We start from the raw sequence: 19,547 nt of genomic DNA on the forward strand, positions 1-19,547 counted from the left end.
GTGATGGTCACTCTTTCTTTAGTTTTTGCTGTTTCAAAACAGAAAAAAATGATGTTATTTCTAAGTACTTTCAACAGGTTGCTGAAGCATGTAACAAACAAAAACGACGGCCAGAGGTAAGTATGAAAAATAATGACTGAATTCAAAGTGACGGTGATGGTTGCACCAAATGATTAAAGGAGTAAGAGCAGCACTCTCGGTACCTATAACAGTACAGTATTACATGAAAAACTGTGGAAAATGGTGTGACTTTTAAGCAGAGCGCACAGATGCTCACAAAAAACGAAGAAGGATCTGTTTCTGCTGTAAACACAAACACATATAAGGTGCTGAAATGAGATGGTAAATCTACAGTCCCCACACTGCAAACCCCAAGAAACTAGCAGAACTACTAAAATAAGGCAGTTGATTGCCTTCATGTGCTTAAGCTGATAATCTTCCAAGTCAAACATTACAAGAAATATAATGCTTGGATTTACTGTATGTAAATGCTAACTAAAATTAAATGAAATTGCTTTTAATGGCTGGATGGATGGATCACGTGGTTTTAGTCTTAGTGTTGCTTACTGAAATCCCATTACTTCTGCCAAGAACTGTACCTTCTCAAAATAAATGCTACAGTTACTGATAAAAAACAAAAAATGGAATGCTGTGTGAATGTAAATAAAAACATAATCTCATAAACGTATATTTTACTCACAACAGAACATAGAAAACAAATCAAACGTTTGAAGTGATAAAATTAAACATTTCAGGAAAACAATTGATAAAAAAGTTGGGACAGGAGCAACAAAATGTTAGCAAAAGTCAGTGTAAGGTTCTGAAAAGAAGGCTCTGAAAAGAAAATTGCAGGAGGAACTAATCAGTAACCTGACTGGGTATAAAAAGAGCATCTTAGACAGGCAGAGCTTCTCAGAAGTAAAGATGGCTAGAGGTTCACAGATCTACAAAAGCAGCCTCTTTCTTCAAATTTTGGAACATTTTCTAAATAATGTAATAATCTGCAGTACATAATATCATCAAAAATATCCAGAGAATTAATATTAATCAATGCTGGATGCTTGTTGTTGTCAGGTGGCACTGCATTAAAAACAGGCATGAGTCTGCCATGGAAATGACTGCATGGGAAAACTTTTAGATATCACTGTTTGTGAAGGCAGACTACAAATGCAGACTGTCGTGTGCACACGATCCAGGAATAATGCCCTTCTTCTCAGGATGAAAGGTTATTTAAAATGAACTGAAGTAAAGTGGAAAATTGTTCTGTGGTCAGATGAATCAAAATCTCAAATTCTTTTTGGCAAACACGGACACCATGTCCCCAGATTAAAGTGGAAAGGGATCATCCAGCTTGTTATCAGCACTCTCTGATCGTACATTAGTGCTTATGGACTTGGCAGCTTGCGCATCTGGAAAGGCACCATCAATGCTGAAAGGTATATTCAGGTTTTTTATACAGATTACGTTTTTGTTTTGTTTTCACAAAGGAGGCCTTGCATGCTTCGGCAAGGCAATAATAAACTGTATACTACGTCTATCATGACACTGTAGCTTCATAAAAGAAGAGTCTGGATGCTGAACTGGCCTTTCGTCGAGCTTTTTAGAATTTGCTTTCTATAGGCTCAGGTAAGGAGAGCGCGCAAGAACCTGCAGGAGGCTCGATGAGAGAGAGACGGAGACGTGCAAAGTCTCTCTCTCTCTCTCTCCCTCCCGCCCGTGACGTTACTCCGTTTTAAAGCCACCCTCGATCGTCCCCTCCGGTCCTCCTCCTCCGTCTCGCATTCACCTTCCTCACCGAGCTCAACATCAGCCAATGCTTCACGGCACTCCTACCCTGCGTGTCTATCCCATGCGTGGGAAGCACAGCAAAAACGAGGGCTTCACTTGAGTGAGTGAAAAGAAGCGATCGACGGAAAAGCGGGAATCGTTTCATCAGTTTTCATTGCTGAGTTTTTCGGAGGAAGCGGCTCCTGATATTAGCGAGAATCTCTGGTTTTTATCACGGTGGTAAGTATTCTTAACTTTTTAGAAAAAAAAATCGTAGTATCGAAAGAAAAACAGGTTTATAGACTGTTTATTTGATAAGACTGATTTTATAAACGGCGTTTGTCTCTTTAGAGTTTTATGTGGTAAGAGCTGCTGTGATTTCAGGACCACGGAGAGCTCTCAGGGCACCTTTAGTGGAACTTTCAAAAGGAAAATCTGCCCACAGCTATTTTCTATTCATTTATAAATTAATATTATACTACTACTTGGTTTTAACAGATCTCTGAATACTGGACATTGGATCATTCAAAGTTATTACTGATTCTATATATTAATTTTTATGTCTATATTATGCATTTGATATGTGAAAACAAATAGAAATTGTATGCTAGAAGACAGCAAGAATTGTTCTTGTTTCCCTTAGAGAAGGTTTAAGCTTTGTAAGTAATTTTTTGTAAGTAATTTTTCAAAGTTACTTGAAAACTTACTACTCCACCTTGCTGTCTCATAATAAGACTTGTCCTTTGGTCTCCTCATATAATTCAAGCTAAAAGGCACATTCACCTTGAAAAAGACCCTTTTTAATTAACAAAGCAATCTTCTTGTTCTCCTGCTGCCAACAGGACAGAGAGACGGCATCGTGGAGCTATGAATGAGTCGCTGGTGGTGAACGACTCTTCTGCGACTCCTGCATCAGGAGAAGCTCTCCCGTGGATAGAGGCTGAGTCTTCGGACCGGAACGGCAGCCTGGAATTCTCCACCGCCGCATTAGATTTCCCTATCAACCCATGGGACATCATGCTCTGTATGTCAGGCACCGTGATCGCCTGTGAGAACGCCATAGTGGTAGCAATCATCTTCTACACGCCCACGCTGAGGACTCCCATGTTTGTGCTGATCGGGAGCCTGGCCACAGCCGACCTGCTGGCCGGCATGGGATTAATTCTGAACTTTGTGTTTCAGTATGTGATCTCCTCTGAGACTATCAGCCTTATCACTGTAGGCTTTTTAGTGGCCTCCTTCACTGCATCCATCAGCAGCCTCTTAGCCATTACGGTAGACCGCTACTTCTCCCTCTACAATGCCCTGACATACTTCTCAGAGAAGACACTGCAGTACGTTCACTTGATGTTAGTGGGCACCTGGGGGGTGTCTCTGTTCCTGGGCTTGCTGCCGGTGCTCGGCTGGAACTGCCTGGGCGAGCCGGCCTCCTGCAGCATTGTCCGCCCTCTGACCCGGAGCAACGTCATGCTCTTGGCCACCTCCTTCTTTGCCATCTTTGTGCTTATGCTGACCCTTTACTTCAAGATCTGCAAGATCGTGTGCCACCACGCCCACCAGATCGCCCTCCAACAGCACTTTTTTGCCACTTCGCATTATGTCGCCACCAAGAAAGGGGTGTCCACTTTGGCCATCATCTTGGGGACTTTTGGTGCCAGCTGGCTTCCCTTTGCCATCTACTGTCTCGTGGGTGAGAGGGAGTATCCGTCAGTGTACACCTATGCTACACTGCTGCCGGCCACCTACAACTCCATGATCAACCCCATCATCTACGCCTACAGAAACGCCGAGATCCAGCGCTCCATCTACATGCTTCTCTGTGGCTGCTTTCAAGCCAAGGGAGCTTATCGGTCCAGGTCACCAAGTGAGGTCTAAAAAAGGTGCTACAGCTTGCTGCGTGTGTGTGTGTGTGTGTGTGTGTGTGTGTGTGTGTGTGTGTGTGTGAGAGAGAGAGAGAGAGAGAGAGAGAGAAAGAGAGAGAGCATGCATGTGTGTGCGTTAATGGCCGAGCAAAAAGACAAACCCAGTAATCATCGACAATCTGCTTACAGTTGACAGTGAATGCTTTAAAAAACAAAAAACAAAGCAGGCGTGATGTTCGGAATGTGTCTCTCATGCATACTGTGTCTGCACTTTATTAGCCTATGTCTCAACACAAGTTAGGGGGAGAGTTTGGAAATGCTGTGAACAAGAAACTTGTTTTTTTTGTTTTTTGTTTTGTTTTGTTTTTTAAAAAAGACAAAGCAAACCTGTGAATGTACTTAAGTGGAAAAAATAGGAATGGAAATCTTGCACTTTATTCAATGTTTTTTTTCAAATGCCAAAGCAGTATTGTATAGCCCTTAATGTGTTTAAGCATTTGAACCTGTGAGTAACCTTGTGCCATTTTTCTATTTTGTATTGTACTGTCTTTGATGTCCATTTTGTACAAGAGGAATAAAGGGATAAAATCAAGTGGTGGCTCAAGTATGTGATCCATATTGCTGCACTTTCTGTGTGTGTGTGTGTGTGTGTGTGTGTGTGTGTGTGTGTGTGTGTGTGTGTGTGTGTGTGTGTGTGTGTGTGTGTGTATTACACACAATGTTTTCTTTTCTTTTAGTTTTTTACATCCTAGTACCATCCAAGTACCTTGTTCTAGTTCAAACCTAGACACATATGATTGCTTGCTCAGTTTTTGCGTGTCATACAGGGAGTGCAGAATTATTAGGCAACTTGTATTTTTGAGGAATAATTTTATTATTGAACAACAACCATGTTCTCAATGAACCCAAAAAACTCATTAATATCAAAGCTGAATGTTTTTGGAAGTAGTTTTTAGTTTGTTTTTAGTTTTAGCTATTTTAGGGGGATATCTGTGTGTGCAGGTGACTATTACTGTGCATAATTATTAGGCAACTTAACAAAAAACAAATATATACCCATTTCAATTATTTATTTTTACCTGTGAAACCAATATAACATCTCCACATTCACAAATATACATTTCTGACATTCAAAAACAAAACAAAAACAAATCAGCGACCAATATAGCCACCTTTCTTTGCAAGGACACTCAAAAGCCTGCCATCCATGGATTCTGTCAGTGTTTTGATCTGTTCACCATCAACATTGCGTGCAGCAGCAACCACAGCCTCCCAGACACTGTTCAGAGAGGTGTACTGTTTTCCCTCCTTGTAAATCTCACATTTGATGATGGACCACAGGTTCTCAATGGGGTTCAGATCAGGTGAACAAGGTGGCCATGTCATTAGTTTTTCTTCTTTTATACCCTTTCTTGCCAGCCACGCTGTGGAGTACTTGGATGCGTGTGATGGAGCATTGTCCTGCATGAAAATCATGTTTTTCTTGAAGGATGCAGACTTCTTCCTGTACCACTGCTTGAAGAAGGTGTCTTCCAGAAACTGGCAGTAGGACTGGGAGTTGAGCTTGACTCCATCCTCAACCCGAAAAGGCCCCACAAGCTCATCTTTGATGATACCAGCCCAAACCAGTACCCCACCTCCACTTTGCTGGCGTCTGAGTCGGACTGGAGCTCTCTGCCCTTTACCAATCCAGCCACGGGCCCATCCATCTGGCCCATCAAGACTCACTCTCATTTCATCAGTCCATAAAACCTTAGAAAAATCAGTCTTGAGATATTTCTTGGCCCAGTCTTGACGTTTCAGCTTGTGCGTCTTGTTCAGTGGTGGTCGTCTTTCAGCCTTTCTTACCTTGGCCATGTCTCTGAGTATTGCACACCTTGTGCTTTTGGGCACTCCTGTGATGTTGCAGCTCTGAAATATGGCCAAACTGGTGGCAAGTGGCATCTTGGCAGCTGCACGCTTGACTTTTCTCAGTTCATGGGCAGTTATTTTGCGCCTTGGTTTTTCCACACGCTTCTTGCGACCCTGTTGACTATTTTGAATGAAACGCTTGATTGTTCGATGATCACGCTTCAGAAGCTTTGCAATTTTGAGACTGCTGCATCCCTCTGCAAGATATCTCACTATTTTTGACTTTTCTGAGCCTGTCAAGTCCTTCTTTTGACCCATTTTGGCAAAGGAAAGGACGTTGCCTAATAATTATGCACACCTGATATAGGGTGTTGATGTCATTAGACCACACCCCTTCTCATTACAGAGATGCACATCACCTAATATGCTTAATTGGTAGTAGGCTTTCGAGCCTATACAGCTTGGAGTAAGACAACATGCATGAAGAGGATGATGTGGACAAAATACTCATTTGCCTAATAATTCTGCACTCCCTGTATATGTGTGCTTGTGAGTGGTTAAGAAAAACCCAGAGGTACCACAAACGTGTAAAAACATGAGCCACGTGATCTTGGCTACTTAGCTGTGATTGCCTCCCCTCCAGCTTTAGCAGGTGAGACATAAGGCTGCGGAAGTCAAATCAGCATTTCTTTCACGTAATTTACTAACCCCTACGTAACATTCGCAGCCACTGCTGGCCTTGGTATGCGTTCGCATTGAAAATATATGATGCACTCTGTCTTGGTAGCGCAGGAAATGAGAAAGGTTGTCTGGACCTTATCTTGCTTCATCCCATCGACATCTCTAGTTATGATTCAAGAGTAGAGCAGCTGAATGCACGTGTACGGGTGTGTGACAAAGTGAGAAGAATGATCATAATGGATCCGTGTCACCTGTTAAACACAAAGTAAACCCGGCAGCCTGCGGAGCGACTGATGCGGCCGTTTATCTGCCGTGGTTTTCAGAGCCTCGCAGGAATGAAGATAACTTTGTAGACCAGGAAACTTAAGCTTTTCTCCTCTCCTTCAATAACTTCTTCTTCCACATCCTGCTTTTACACAATACTTCACATTCCTTACTTTTTCTTAATTGAAAATACAGCATATACAGCTTGCAATACCCAGCTTTAACCTAGGTGAAAGCTACTTTGATGACTGCATCATTAGTTCTTTAAAATGAAATTACTGAGCATTGAAACACTATTTAATTACTGAGAACAAACCTACATGCACAGTTAAATCTTTAATAAATTCAAAAATACAAGCTCTAATTGATGCTGACCAGCATGCCAGTAAAATGAAATGATTGGAAGCTCTAGAACTGACTCGATAATTGTAAGCGCTGTATCTTTGCAACTAACTTGTACCTGCAGAAGATGCTTGAAATCTCAAAAGCTTCATGTCAGGCTGAGCCTCTCCTGTCGAGAGACCTCGGACAACTTTATCACATCAGCGGCACTGAGGTGCAATCTAATCTGTGCAATCTGCACGGAGCCTTTCTTAGTAGGGGTTTGTCCTCAACACATGTCATCCCAAGTGAACATTTCTCTGTGTGCCCCTTAAGCCTGCTCCTCTGGAAACTGCAGAATCTAATGGTAGTGCCTTTTCCTAAGATATACTTTATATACACAACTCCCTGTGAGTAATGTATAGTATATCTTTCATCTTCATGGATGTTGGCCTCTGTGCTTTAGAGTCTCCTGTTGTTGGCAGAGGCATTCATAGAAGCCATTTACTGCTTTTGCTGATCTTCTCCAAGAAGTCCACATACAGCCCACTAAATAAAGTCACTGTTCCCACCGCAGCTAAATTCTGTTTCGTGATGAAACACTTAAACACCCACATTGCAGATAAATCGTTGCAGCATCAGCTCAGTTTAATTATTCGGTTCTGCAGTAGTCGTGGTAACCAGCATGTCCGAGAAGGCCACTGAGCAGGTGGGCCTATTCAGGTCACACTTTGGGAAGCGCTTCTCATACCTCATTGAAACTAAAAACCAGTCATTCTGCAGCTCGTGCAGCTAGTTTTAAACCATCATGGTACTCGAAAACTGCAGAAAAAACAGAAATGTGTTGAGGATATTGCGAGCTCAGAGCCTGCAATAGGGTGAGAGGCAGGGTACGCCCTGGACAGGTCACTATTGTCTCACAGGGCTAATACAAACAACTATTCACACCTATTGGCACTTTAACTGCATGTCTTTGGACTGTGGGAGGAAGCCAGATTACCCAGAGAGAACCCACACAGGCACAGGGAGAACATGCAAACTCCAGATGGTGGATCTGAACCCAGGAACTACTTGTTGTGAGGCAAAGAGTGATAACCACTGCCCACCTTTTCAACAGGAAGTCATTAATTCAGTTAATTTTTTTCCAGACAGAATTTGTTTGACTTTTTTTTGTTCTCGTTGTTGTGTTTTTAAATGTCTGCACCAGATAATACATAATTTAGTCGTCAAATTATGCGTGAACTTTGAATTTAGTTGCATATTTTAGACTACACTGGCAAAGGTCGGGAGTAGAAACATTCTCTGTACTGTTCTTTCATTTTTAATTAATTCTTTTAAGCAAATAGCACACAGTTGTTTTTCTCGTCCAGTTTTAATTTCAGCCAAGTGAAAAGTGTTTTTTTCACTCCCACTTTTATTCGTCAGTTTAGTTTCAGTTGATGACAACCTTAACAGTTTCTGAGAGATCTGTGATCATCATGAGCTTTGGATTTCTCCCAAAGGACACGATAGTATCCGAGGAAATTCCAACTAAATCCATCTTCGTTTTTTCTTGTTTTTAGGTTTCTATCCTTCCCTCCATCTTTTCTGCTCTTGATTCGCTGATAGCAGTCTGATTGGTGCATACGCAGCCTATTCTTTATACTTGTTTAAGAGAAAAAACAGCTCTGCATGGAACAAGTAGTTGCTTTTACAGAGTATTTTCTTGCAAGCTAAATTTCGACACAGACTTAGACTTGCTTGCCATTTCTGCTGGCATTCACAAGTACTGTATGTGTGCTACTGTTCCTGCCTCTTACTTTGTCCCAATAATAGCTCTTACACAACAACACCACAAAGGTCAGTGTGTTTGCTCCTCGTAAAAGCTATCAACTTTATCAGTCACCACTCTGAAAGCAGTGGAGCCTTCAGTCAGTTTAGGGCTGATCACAAAGTGGGGTAAAGGTGAAGGATGCTGAGGGCCGCTAATGCGCTGCATGAAGAAGACTGGCCGCTTTGAGAGCAGGAGATGTTTGTTCAACTTGTTTTTTTTTCTGCCTTAACAGATGTTGCTTTCGGTCACTCACCAAATCAGGCAACCACCTGTTTGTTCGCAGGGCTTAGAAAGTAAACCTGTGGCAACAGTCTAAAAGTGCTCATGTACTTTTTAGGCCTTCGATTTCTAAAATGTTACATTTCTAAGATCCAGCTCACAGGCTACATTAAATCTCTTGGAAAGAGATTCGGATTTCTCCACTGTTTCTTCTCTTTCTTCTTTCTTTTTTTTTGGGGGGGGGTTCATTTTTGTAAAAACCGTGAAGTGATTCCAGTGTGTTTTGGACGGGTAGTTTGCATTAGTTGTTATATAGATTTATTCTTCCTGTCATGGTGCAAAGAATATGTGTTTATCAAGTTATTTTCTTAAATGTAATTTTTAATGTTCCACTTGCAACAACCTACTGGTATCAATCACATTTAACACGGCACATTCAGATCACTCCTTCAAACCTGTGGATAAACTGGTGGATTTCACTTTCTTGTGTTTATTTTAACCAAAGAAATCATTCTGTCATCGTGCACTTTACTTGTCTTCTGTCAAGTTCAGTTTTTTTTAAATGCAATGGATTTTGTCTTCTAAAGCTTTTGATGTCTTTCATAGGTTTATGTGACTAATGATGACGTCCTGCTCTTACACTGACATCTCTTTGAGCTTCATGTTTAAAATTACATTAAAAAGCATACAAATTCAACACAATTAACTACATATATTATGTCTGCTTCATTTGGAATGATTGAAGAAATGGATAACTCTCACTGCCATGAAACTGCTGCTCGGTCATTTCTCCAATTGATTTTGATCTGCTGAACATAGGTGACGTAAAGGTCTGTTACCCCCAAAGAGTTAATGCAAAGTTGCTGTAAAATGTACTGAATTTAACTTCTGCACTTCAATCACATAAAAATTGTTAGATTTAAAATACACTGTGTTGGTGTGTTTACGGACCTAACTGTAGTGCTTGTCATTACAACGGGCAGATCATGCAGTGTGAAAAAAAACAACCATATTTTTATTAATTAAAAGTCAATCAATACTTGGTATAACCACCTTTATTCTTCAACACAGCATGAACTCTCTTTGGCAAGCTTCCTTGCAATTTCTTTAAATTCAGAAATACTTCTCCAGATTCCTTGAGGTCTACTTTGGATGTCGGCCACCTTTCTCAATCAGACATGTTCCAGTTGGTATTGTATCGTGGACCAAATCCTGATTGGCTCCTTAAAAGCAAAATCTAAAGAAATGAGTTGTGACTCAAGACTTCTGCACAACACCGTGAAAGTGCACTGAAATTCACCCACGGCCCTTCACTTAAATATTACATCCATTAGACCCAATACAGGATAGCAGAAGTGCTTGAATTATGTAATGCTTGATCCGTGCAGACCTGCGCACAAGTCCACAGTTGAATGATTCCATCACTAATAACATTAATTACAGCAGTGTAGCAAATGCTCTCCACAGAAACACCACCGTTACTGAGTTAGCCATTAGCTTGATGGAAAATGCTTTAGTACTATTGATTGTGTAATCACGCAAACTTTTCCACCTTTCTTCTCTCAGGGTTGTCTTTTCATATTTAGATGAAAGTGATGCTGTAAGAATGGTTGACAGACAGCAAAAAGTGTCAGTAACATGTTATCTTATTCTCCAATGTGAGCTTGGTGATAATCCAATAATGGTGATTGTTAGACGCACGTGCAAACATGTTACCTGGGTAAGCAAAGACAATCCCATCCCAGCTAGATGAAAGTTTTCTTTAAAATAAAGTACACGCCACTTGTGTTTTTGTGAACGCAATTGTCATGGCTAAATTACCAGATTGCCTGTGGGCGACTGTACATGTGCAGTATGTATGCTGTCTGTAGTCTCTGCTGTAGATTGTCCATGCGTGTTCGATGAAGGATTATAAATGGATGAGAGTGCGTTCAGGAAAGAGACGCCAGCCCTAAAGCTCTTCCTTCTCAGAATAACACTACGTGACGTGTTGAGTGTAACTAAGGGACATTTTTCAAGGTACAATGAGCTCAGTAGTAAGTGTTGTGGACACTCAGCAACTGTTTGACATTTAAGCTTTGTACCTGCGGCGCCTAACAATGTTTGCTCTAGAAGTTAAACACATAAAAAGGACCGAATGTCCCCTATGAATAGATGATCCTTGCAATATTTATAGATAGAGTAGATCCCATTTTAGAGAGTCGAATGTTTTTCGCCTGATTGAAGTATGATCATGTGATTGGTTTTAAAGTTTGATCACAGCTTTTTGCAGAGTTGACTGTTACTGCATATACAGCAGCTGTCTGAAGCACATAAACAACAACGTGCAGATTTCTCTGTATATCAGTGTGCTGCCTCTAAAGTGATATGCGTTACACGGCTGCAAGAGCGCACAGTAAACAAATCACTGCATGATCAATTTGGTTTCAATTCCAGGAAACGCTTTTGCATACGGATGAACAATCTTTGCTTAACTTCAGCAAAAAACAGCCATTTTTAATGTGTCCATTAAATGCGGAAACATTCTTAGCGTATTATCTAACTCGATTACTGTAACAGAAAAATAATAAACCATCGAATAATTAACATTTTCAGGCTCTACTGGTTTTCCATGATGGATAATTTTGCTGGTTCTCCATAACCTTGATAACAAGCTACTGCTTGAGTATTTGGAGAATTATAGTAGATGTCTTTGAAGTATTTGAAAACACTGAAGACTGATTAGTTGAGCCATCAGCCTTTCTTTAGCTTTTCTGTAGAAAGGAGTTAAGAAAACATTTAAATTCTTAAAATAGTTCCTTAAAATAAAGTAACAAGAGGAAGTGTTGCAGTTAATGATCCGGTGACTGCAGCTGTGCAGCAATTTCTGTGTGCTTGCAGGCACTGATACTGCTGGTAGCAAGCCAGTGCTGTCCAACTTGTGACAGCAGGAAGATGGAGCTGTCAGGCAGGGGGAGAAGAGGGAAACCACAGAGGAGGTTCATAGATTTAGTGGAGGAGGACAGAGGGGTGAGAGAGGGGCATGCTATGGATACTTTATGGTGATGTCTAAAGGAAGCAGTCGAAAGAAAAGATGAAGTATTCAGATTGGATCGCGTGTGGTATAAGATCTACTGTACAATACAGACATGGCAGTGTTAATAATTCCACATGGTCAGTGCCAGTTTCTTGGAGGAGATCATCGTGTAAGCTGAGGCGCTGTATATGTTTGTAATTTACTGTTGAGGAGGAAAAACAGAAGGAGGGGAGTGTGTTTGTGTGCATGAAGCAACTAATAAAAAATCAAACACCTTATGGCTATAACTCAATTCCCACTAAAGCTTCATTTCCGCAGCCAGATCAAATTGACCGAAACATTATCTCAGTGATTTTGATCAATTATGTAAACATGCCAGGGGCTCAGCTATGTTCTGAACTGGATATGTATGGTATAAATAGGTAATTTTACAGTTCATTACAGTGGTTCAAGCAAGGTGAGGAAGTATAATGCGGGGGAAAGTCTTTAATGCGCTGCAGGTCAACTTGTCCTCAAGATATAAAGCCAAATAATGAGGTAGCTCACACTTCTACGGATGATTGTGTGGTTTTTGGATGTGGTGACACTGCAGGCACTTCTGTCTTTGGATCCAGCTCTCATTTACTCACACCTTTCATCCTGACCCATTACCTCCCATCAACTCACCGTGTATGATGCTCATGTCCTCTTCCTCACACCGAGTGAACCCTCCTACCCCAGAGTAACCATCACAGCCTTACAGCTTAACGCTTCAAAGACACTGTTGTGACACACGCTACCTCCCCAGCACGACACGATTACGCCCGTCATCGTCCTGACTTTAATATTTACCTGCCTCAGGTCTCATCTTCTTTTTCAGCATGAACTAATTACTAATTAGGTGATATGTCACCACTATGAGCACAGCAATGATGACTAACAGAGAAAATAAGTATGGAGGGGATTTATTTAGCCATGCAGATGTAGATTTCAGGAATAAGACATAGTCTTTTCCAGACATGATGACTCAACCCGTAATGATTAGCTGCTTTTAAGGATGGCAATTTACAAGAAATATGCTTTGGATGCTTTTATGCATCATTCAGGACTTGTTTAATATATCAATCCATCCAGTAATTCAATGCAGTTTGATTTGTAATGTCATCAAATCTCAGAAGAAAGTGTAAAAAAAATGGCATTTGTAACATTAATTAAGTCAGGAGTGCAAGAACTGGCTCCCTGCTGAGTCTCCAAGTAGATGTGTTGTAAAGTGAGAAAAACTGCAGGAGGAGCAGAGTGAGAAGAAGGCCTCAATTTTTGGACAGAAGAGTGACTGAATCTAGACGCACTGCTTCAAATTGTTCAAATCACCTTTATTTTTTAATTAAGATATCTCAGGTTGTTCATAATCTATTTAATAATCAGTTTTTTGAATACTTTTACATTTTTACACTGAAATAAATAAATAAATAAACGGGGGTGTTTGTTTTTGCCCAGCCCACTTGAAGTTGAATTGGGCACAGATGTGCATTTGAGCTTTGGAAATAATTTGCATGTAAAACATCATTGTCTAATAAAACGTGATGCTTTGGTATAGATTTAACAACTCTACCATCTCTGCATTAGGCTTTGCTTTGATAAGCTCTCGTGTTGAAGGGTGAAATATTAGGCTTTTTCTCTTATCTTCTCTCATATACTTACTGTTAATATAGTGGACGCCTGTATTAAACATGGCTAATGTTTCAAATAATGAGGAGTGTATGTGCAAGTAATCCTTGTGTGCCGAGAATTCTTGGCTTCGGGCTGTTTTTAATGTTGTCGGCTGCTATCAGTGAGAGCAGATATCCTTAACATAGTAACATGGTCATCTCAGGCACCAAGCAGCAGCTCCTTCAACCTGCTGTTCAAACCTTCTGCTTGTAAGAGGAACTATTGATGCCTGTTTCAAAAAGCAGGTGAAATAAGGGGCTGAGTGTCTGCAATGTGGCCAATATAAAATAAACAATGAACATTTTTGCAAAGTGAGTACTTTTATATTTTAATACTATAATAAAGAAAACTAGCTAACATGTTTAAATGTAGGTGTGGATGTGAGTCTGTCGAGTAAAATGTAAACAGACTTTAGGTGAGCTGACCAAAAGGGACAGCGTCCAAAAAAACTTATGTAATGACATCTGACCCGGGTGGAGATGCTGGGCCTTCACTGCAGCTCAAACATCGTTCTGTGTTAGAAACAAAAGAATTCAAAGTGACATCTGGCATTTTCATGCTCAAACAGACCTCTTTTTTTCAGTTATTTCATTGTTTTTAAGTCATGTACTTTCATGACTTCAGGAGACTTAACACGGTGTGGCATGAAATATGAAAGTGAACACAAGGTCACTCGCTGACTGCAGGAGGAGCAAGCAAAGGCTGAATGTGCAGGAAGCACATGGTAACAGCTGACCAAAAGTAAAGCTAAAAAGTTTTTTGGGGTTTTTTTTGCATGGGAGTATTTGTTATTGATTTATTTCTAATTCAAGAAGTTTTTATTTTATAAAACCAATTATTTTAAATGAGCAATAAAATCAAATACAAGGTGAAAATGAATATTCAGAGACTGCAGTCACCAATTAAACCCCACAGTCGTGTTGCATAATAGGCTTGTTTACATTTATTTTATCTGGGGCTGAGAGAATGAGTGTGCGTAGGTCTGACGAGGACTGAGTCGGTGATAATAGACAGCGTGGGAGGTAGGGCACACACACACATTTGTTTGGTAAGGTGTGGTTATGTTATATAGTTGTTTTTTGTTTGTTTGTTTTTTACTGTAACCAATACCAAGTAGCAAATAGGGCAAGCAAAAAAATGCATCTTAAGTTTTTCTGCGTGGAAAAAAACCAAAACAAAAAACAAACATCGTTCAGTCCACTTCCTGATTGGGCAACACATCCCCCCGCTTTTCCAAAAATACTTACTTGAGCATTTAAAATTTGTTGTCATCTGTGGCTCGAAATAGCCTCACTGTTTGTACAAAAATTATGCAAGGTTCAGGAAAGGAGGAAAAGCCGTATAGAAATGTATTATAATCATAAAACATCTGTTGAAATAAAACACACACACCGTCTCTACCGTCTCTACACACTGCTCCCTGAGTGCTGGATTGGTAGCTGTCCACTGCTTCACATTTAACATGAAAGCAAGATGAAATGCTTTTGTTTTACAGTTTGGGAAAAGTGCAAGGTAAAGTGTGCCTAACCCAACAACCTAGACACAAAGAATTTTATTTCCTGTCTGATTTCCATAAATATTGGACATGAAGAAATGAGCTTTAAGAGTAAGTCCACAAAAAGGGTGATTACTGATCACGCAATGGTGAAAGTCAGGTTATAGAACTAGCAGAGGTTGATAGTTGGCTTCCTTAATGACCTTTAATTTCTCTCTCTCTTTCTCTTTGTTGTTGTTGTCTGTTAACACCATATCAAGAAATAACCTGAAGATCTATTTAAAGGACTTGCTGTCCTTTTTTAAGTTGTCTAAACGTGGTAATAAGGCACAAGTTTCAGATAATCAAAGTTTAATATTAGGCTAACGTCACCAAAATATATATTTTTCTTTTTTTGTGTGAAAAAGCAGTTAACAACTAGTTAACTAATAACTAGTTGTGCCACCCTTGGCTGCAAGAGCTGCAATCAAACCTTTGTGGTGACTGGTAATGAGTCTTCTACATTGGCCCAGTCTTCTTTGAAGAATTGTAATTCATTCAGCCTGTTTAAGATCATTCCAAAGCATCTTTCACTGGGGCACTAATTTTTATTTATATTTATTCTATTTGGTTTGTTCGTTTGTGGAGTTGTTTTGGATGACTGTCCTGCTGCAAGCCCTCTTGAACTTCAGAGCATGAACTTACGGCTGAACTTTCTTCTTCAGGATTTTCTGGTAGAGATCATAGTTTCATGAATTCACGTCCAGATCCTGAAGCAGCGAAAACCATCACACTACCACCACCATGTCTGACTGTTTGTAAGAACGTCTTACAAACAGTAAGTGTGTTTTTGGTAAATGTGAGACGAGTCTTTTTGTTCTTTTTGGTTAGCAGAGCTTTTCTCCTTGGAACTCTCCCGTGGATGCCATTTTTGCCCAGTCTGTTTCTCATTGTTAAATATTTAACTCTGGCCCTCATTGTTGCTCACTGGCATCCCAAAGCCTTATAAATGGCTTTGCAACCCTTTCCAGACTGATAGATATCAATGACTTTAGATTGTGACATGATATCATCATTTAAAAATGTACCTTTTATATTTATCATGTTTTTTTGGTCTAATATTAAAACTAGTTTGAAGATCTTAAACAACCTATAAATAAATGCATTTAAAAAATCTCACACTGCGATGGATTACAGTGCTGTCATAACCGTACACTGATATTGCTTTTTACAGCTGTCCAGCTCATCTATAAGGTCAGATCACATATAAGTAAAGTGTACAATATTAAAAGAGTACGATTTAAAAACTTCTGACTTGCTGACTGTTGTAATGCTTCTCACGATAACAATAAAAAAACAAAAACAAAATGCAGATCATATTTTGGTGGTTTTAGTCCCTCATGTGAATGTTGCTGATGAAAAAGGACAGGCTAAACAGATGTCGATACAAATAAGACACAGGAATGCTGCTTTAATCATTACATTCTCAGAACTATAGGAAGGCCTTAAGACTTTTTAAATCAGACTTCCCCACCCTGCCACAAAAATCCTGCAATGGCTGTGTGACTGGGTGAAAAATGTCACCTCTGACACTAACAATATGTTTCCTGAAGAGATCACGCCTTCTGTACCTGTGAAATTATAAAAAAAAATCTCCTACATGTTCTCTCAGAACATGATAAATCCTAGTCTGCTACTTTCAGGAAGAATGAATGGATAAGTTATCTAAATAAATAAAAAAATAAATAAAGGTGTCACTAAAAAAAAAACCCTAGCACATTACAAATAGTACATAAACAGTAAACAATATGCATTGAATTTGGCACAAAGCATTTATTATATGGATTTAAAAGACATACGCACAAATGGCAAAAAAAAAAAAGCATTTAAACAGATCAATTATTTAATAAATCCAAATTTCAGAGCATAGCTGTGTACAGTCATATTTCAAAGGACATTTGTGAGCATGTTGGCCATTTCTGGAAGCGCAGTTATTAGGAGGTAGGTGTACGACCAGCATGAGTATCGATAAAAGGAAAGAAAAAAATCTCCAGGCTCGGCCTTTGACTTAATGACAATACAAAGGGCACAAATATCAAATATTTTCATGCATTTAACTGCACAAATACTGTGTACCATGCATACAAACACTTACTGAAATGACTGAAAAGCAGACTTGTCCGGCACTGCTTGATAAAGTATCTATTTGACATGTTGCGCAAAATACAGCAAGTACATGGTGGTTTGTTAGGAGCACGATGCTGCTTTCATTTGATGTTTCCTGTCAGACTTAGAAAGTCGAAGCATCCGCAACCAAAACTGCAACACTTGTAATTTGTACTATTACTATTATGTTTCTGCGACTTGCTAAAAAAGTCACATGCAGAGCAATGTTTTTTTAAGTGCTAAAAGGCAAAACAAATCCCACATTTCCTTACTTTTGTTACCTTACTAACTCAGGGTTGATGTCACTCCCAGCTCGGACATCTGAGGCAAATGGAAGGCAGCATAAGGTAAACATTCAGATGAAGAATAGTGTTACAAGTGTACAGAGGTCAAATATATAAAGGCATAACCAGAATTCATTTTCTTTGTCTGCTGGGCCTTTTCATGTGTTCACAACCGTGTCCCTGTACCAAGATGGCTTTGAGTTTGATGCTCTTTGCAGAATCATGGGTCCCATTTTTAGTGTGGTTTTATGACTTGTCTGTGTTGTAGAAAAACCCGTAGTAGAAGAAAGCACTGATAGCCAGCAGAGCGACTGACAGCAACATGTTCCTCCGGTTTTCACCTCGTAACATCTCCAGCTCCTTGTCTGGAAAAGCAAAAGAAAAACTGTATAAAATATGCAGCAGCCATCACTTTCTATTTATTTTTAGTCCTCTGGCACGAGCAAAACCAGCAAATGATCTGCTGTCGCAGCCTGGGGCCAGTTTACAACATACTGAAACTATTTTTGTTTTTTTATATGGGAAAGCTGGCTCAGTCAAAAGAAGACAGAAGACAAATATTTTGTATACTACACTCAAAAAGCACGACATTCTTCAGTTTCCTTAAATGTGTCATCAATAAAATTTTACTTTCACCTGCTTTCTTTTTAAAATGCACCTTTCAGGATGACTAAATATGACATGTTGATTAGTTTGCTAATCAGTTTGTCAATTAACCCTTAGTGAAAACGGGACTATGTGGTCCTCGAGCGCTCAATAAATATTACAAATACACAGGAAAAGTAAGAACACACAGTGAATACACATGAACAAGAATTTTAATATTAAGGCTCACCTAGCTTCTGCACCCTCTCATTCATGATGGTCATTTCATCCTCCAGATCTTGTCTGATTTTTTTTTTAAAAGAAAGAAAAAAAGGCAATATTAAGGAGAAACATCACTGTTGGGTGAAGTTTTTACATTCTTTCTTTCTTTTTTTTTAATCTCTAAGTGGCACAAGATGCCTTTTCATGAGTTCTTGCTCACTAAAGAGCCACGCAGACCTGCAACTACCACAAAACAGCCACAAACAGGAAAGCCAAAGACATGCAAGAGCAAATCCAACACAAATCCTTCACACCTCATGCAACAGAACAACACATTCATTTGTTCCCTTATGTTCATCGTTTATTTCAATCCCTTTTTAAAATCTATATTCTCAACTCATACACTTTATTTAGACTTCAGATTAGTGTTCAACTCATTAAAATATTGTTTTTTGTATTAATAGCTACTTTTGGTTATTTCCTTATTCACAAGGGGTTTCAAAAGCAGGAAGCTTGGCTGATTTTGACAGACACGCTTCCTGAATTCCTCAAATGTGATGGATGGGCAATTCATTTTCCCAAAGAGCCGCATGAGAAACTGGGACTGTTGTGGAGGGCTGCACCAACTGAGTTCAGCTTATTGGTGTAGCCCTCCACGAGGGGCACCAAAAGTTGATATCACTGAAAACAGGTATAATAAATAATAACGTGCTTTAAGCAGGAATAAATAACAAGTATATATTTTAACAAGGACAGTCTTGCAGGGAGTTTCCTCCACAACAGTCCCAGTCCCAAGGCCAAAGTTGCCTTGAAATGCCAGTGGGAGGTATACACACTAACGTGGAGTCTTCATCATCTCCTTCAGCCTCACCTCTGCTTTTCAGAGAGCTTCTCCTTCCTGCTCTTGAACTCCGCCCTCTCTAAGTTGTCCTGGCAACGCACCCGCTGCTCCTCCAGACGATCAATCTGTAGGATTTTACAGGTGTGACACACGGAGAGGTCAACGTTCAAAACACAGAGGCAGGGAGCGACCTAAACGAATGAATTTTAAGAATGTACACGGGGAAAGCTACAGCACCTATCAGACGTCAGCTAAACAGAGAGATAGATGGGAAATGTGAGACAAACGCTAAAACACTGTACCTCGGAGGCGACGCTGATTTTCTCTCGCCTTTTCTCTTTTAGCCTTGCCATGTTGTGACCAAACCGGAGAACCACAGTGCAGTGAGTCTCCTGCCTGACAGGGGAAAGAAAAACCTGTGACTATGCGGAACTATTTTTCTTCTTCGTAATGTTTACGTCTTCCTTTTGACGAACCGCTCTTCGCGCACTT

At 39.9% G+C, this 19,547-nt stretch overlaps 2 protein-coding genes across 2 annotated transcripts; one reads left to right on the forward strand and one right to left on the reverse strand.

The window, feature by feature from the left end:
* Positions 1 to 1,783: 1,783 nt before the first annotated feature.
* Positions 1,784 to 3,691, forward strand: gpr6 (G protein-coupled receptor 6). Its single transcript, XM_026142980.1, has 2 exons — positions 1,784 to 2,007; positions 2,610 to 3,691. The coding sequence occupies exon 2, from the start codon at positions 2,635 to 2,637 to the stop codon at positions 3,640 to 3,642; it is 1,008 nt and encodes a 335-aa protein (XP_025998765.1). The 5' UTR covers positions 1,784 to 2,007; positions 2,610 to 2,634; the 3' UTR covers positions 3,643 to 3,691.
* Positions 3,692 to 16,842: 13,151 nt separating this feature from the next.
* Positions 16,843 to 19,488, reverse strand: ccdc167 (coiled-coil domain containing 167). Its single transcript, XM_026194017.1, has 4 exons — positions 19,358 to 19,488; positions 19,086 to 19,180; positions 18,243 to 18,295; positions 16,843 to 17,772 (listed from the first exon to the last, which is right to left on the reverse strand). The coding sequence occupies exons 1-4, from the start codon at positions 19,406 to 19,408 to the stop codon at positions 17,654 to 17,656; spliced, it is 318 nt and encodes a 105-aa protein (XP_026049802.1). The 5' UTR covers positions 19,409 to 19,488; the 3' UTR covers positions 16,843 to 17,653.
* Between the last annotated feature and the right edge of the window lie 59 nt (positions 19,489 to 19,547).

The sequence above is a fragment of the Astatotilapia calliptera genome, chromosome 15, assembly GCF_900246225.1.
Source record: "Astatotilapia calliptera chromosome 15, fAstCal1.2, whole genome shotgun sequence".
Classification (NCBI taxonomy): domain Eukaryota; kingdom Metazoa; phylum Chordata; class Actinopteri; order Cichliformes; family Cichlidae; genus Astatotilapia; species Astatotilapia calliptera.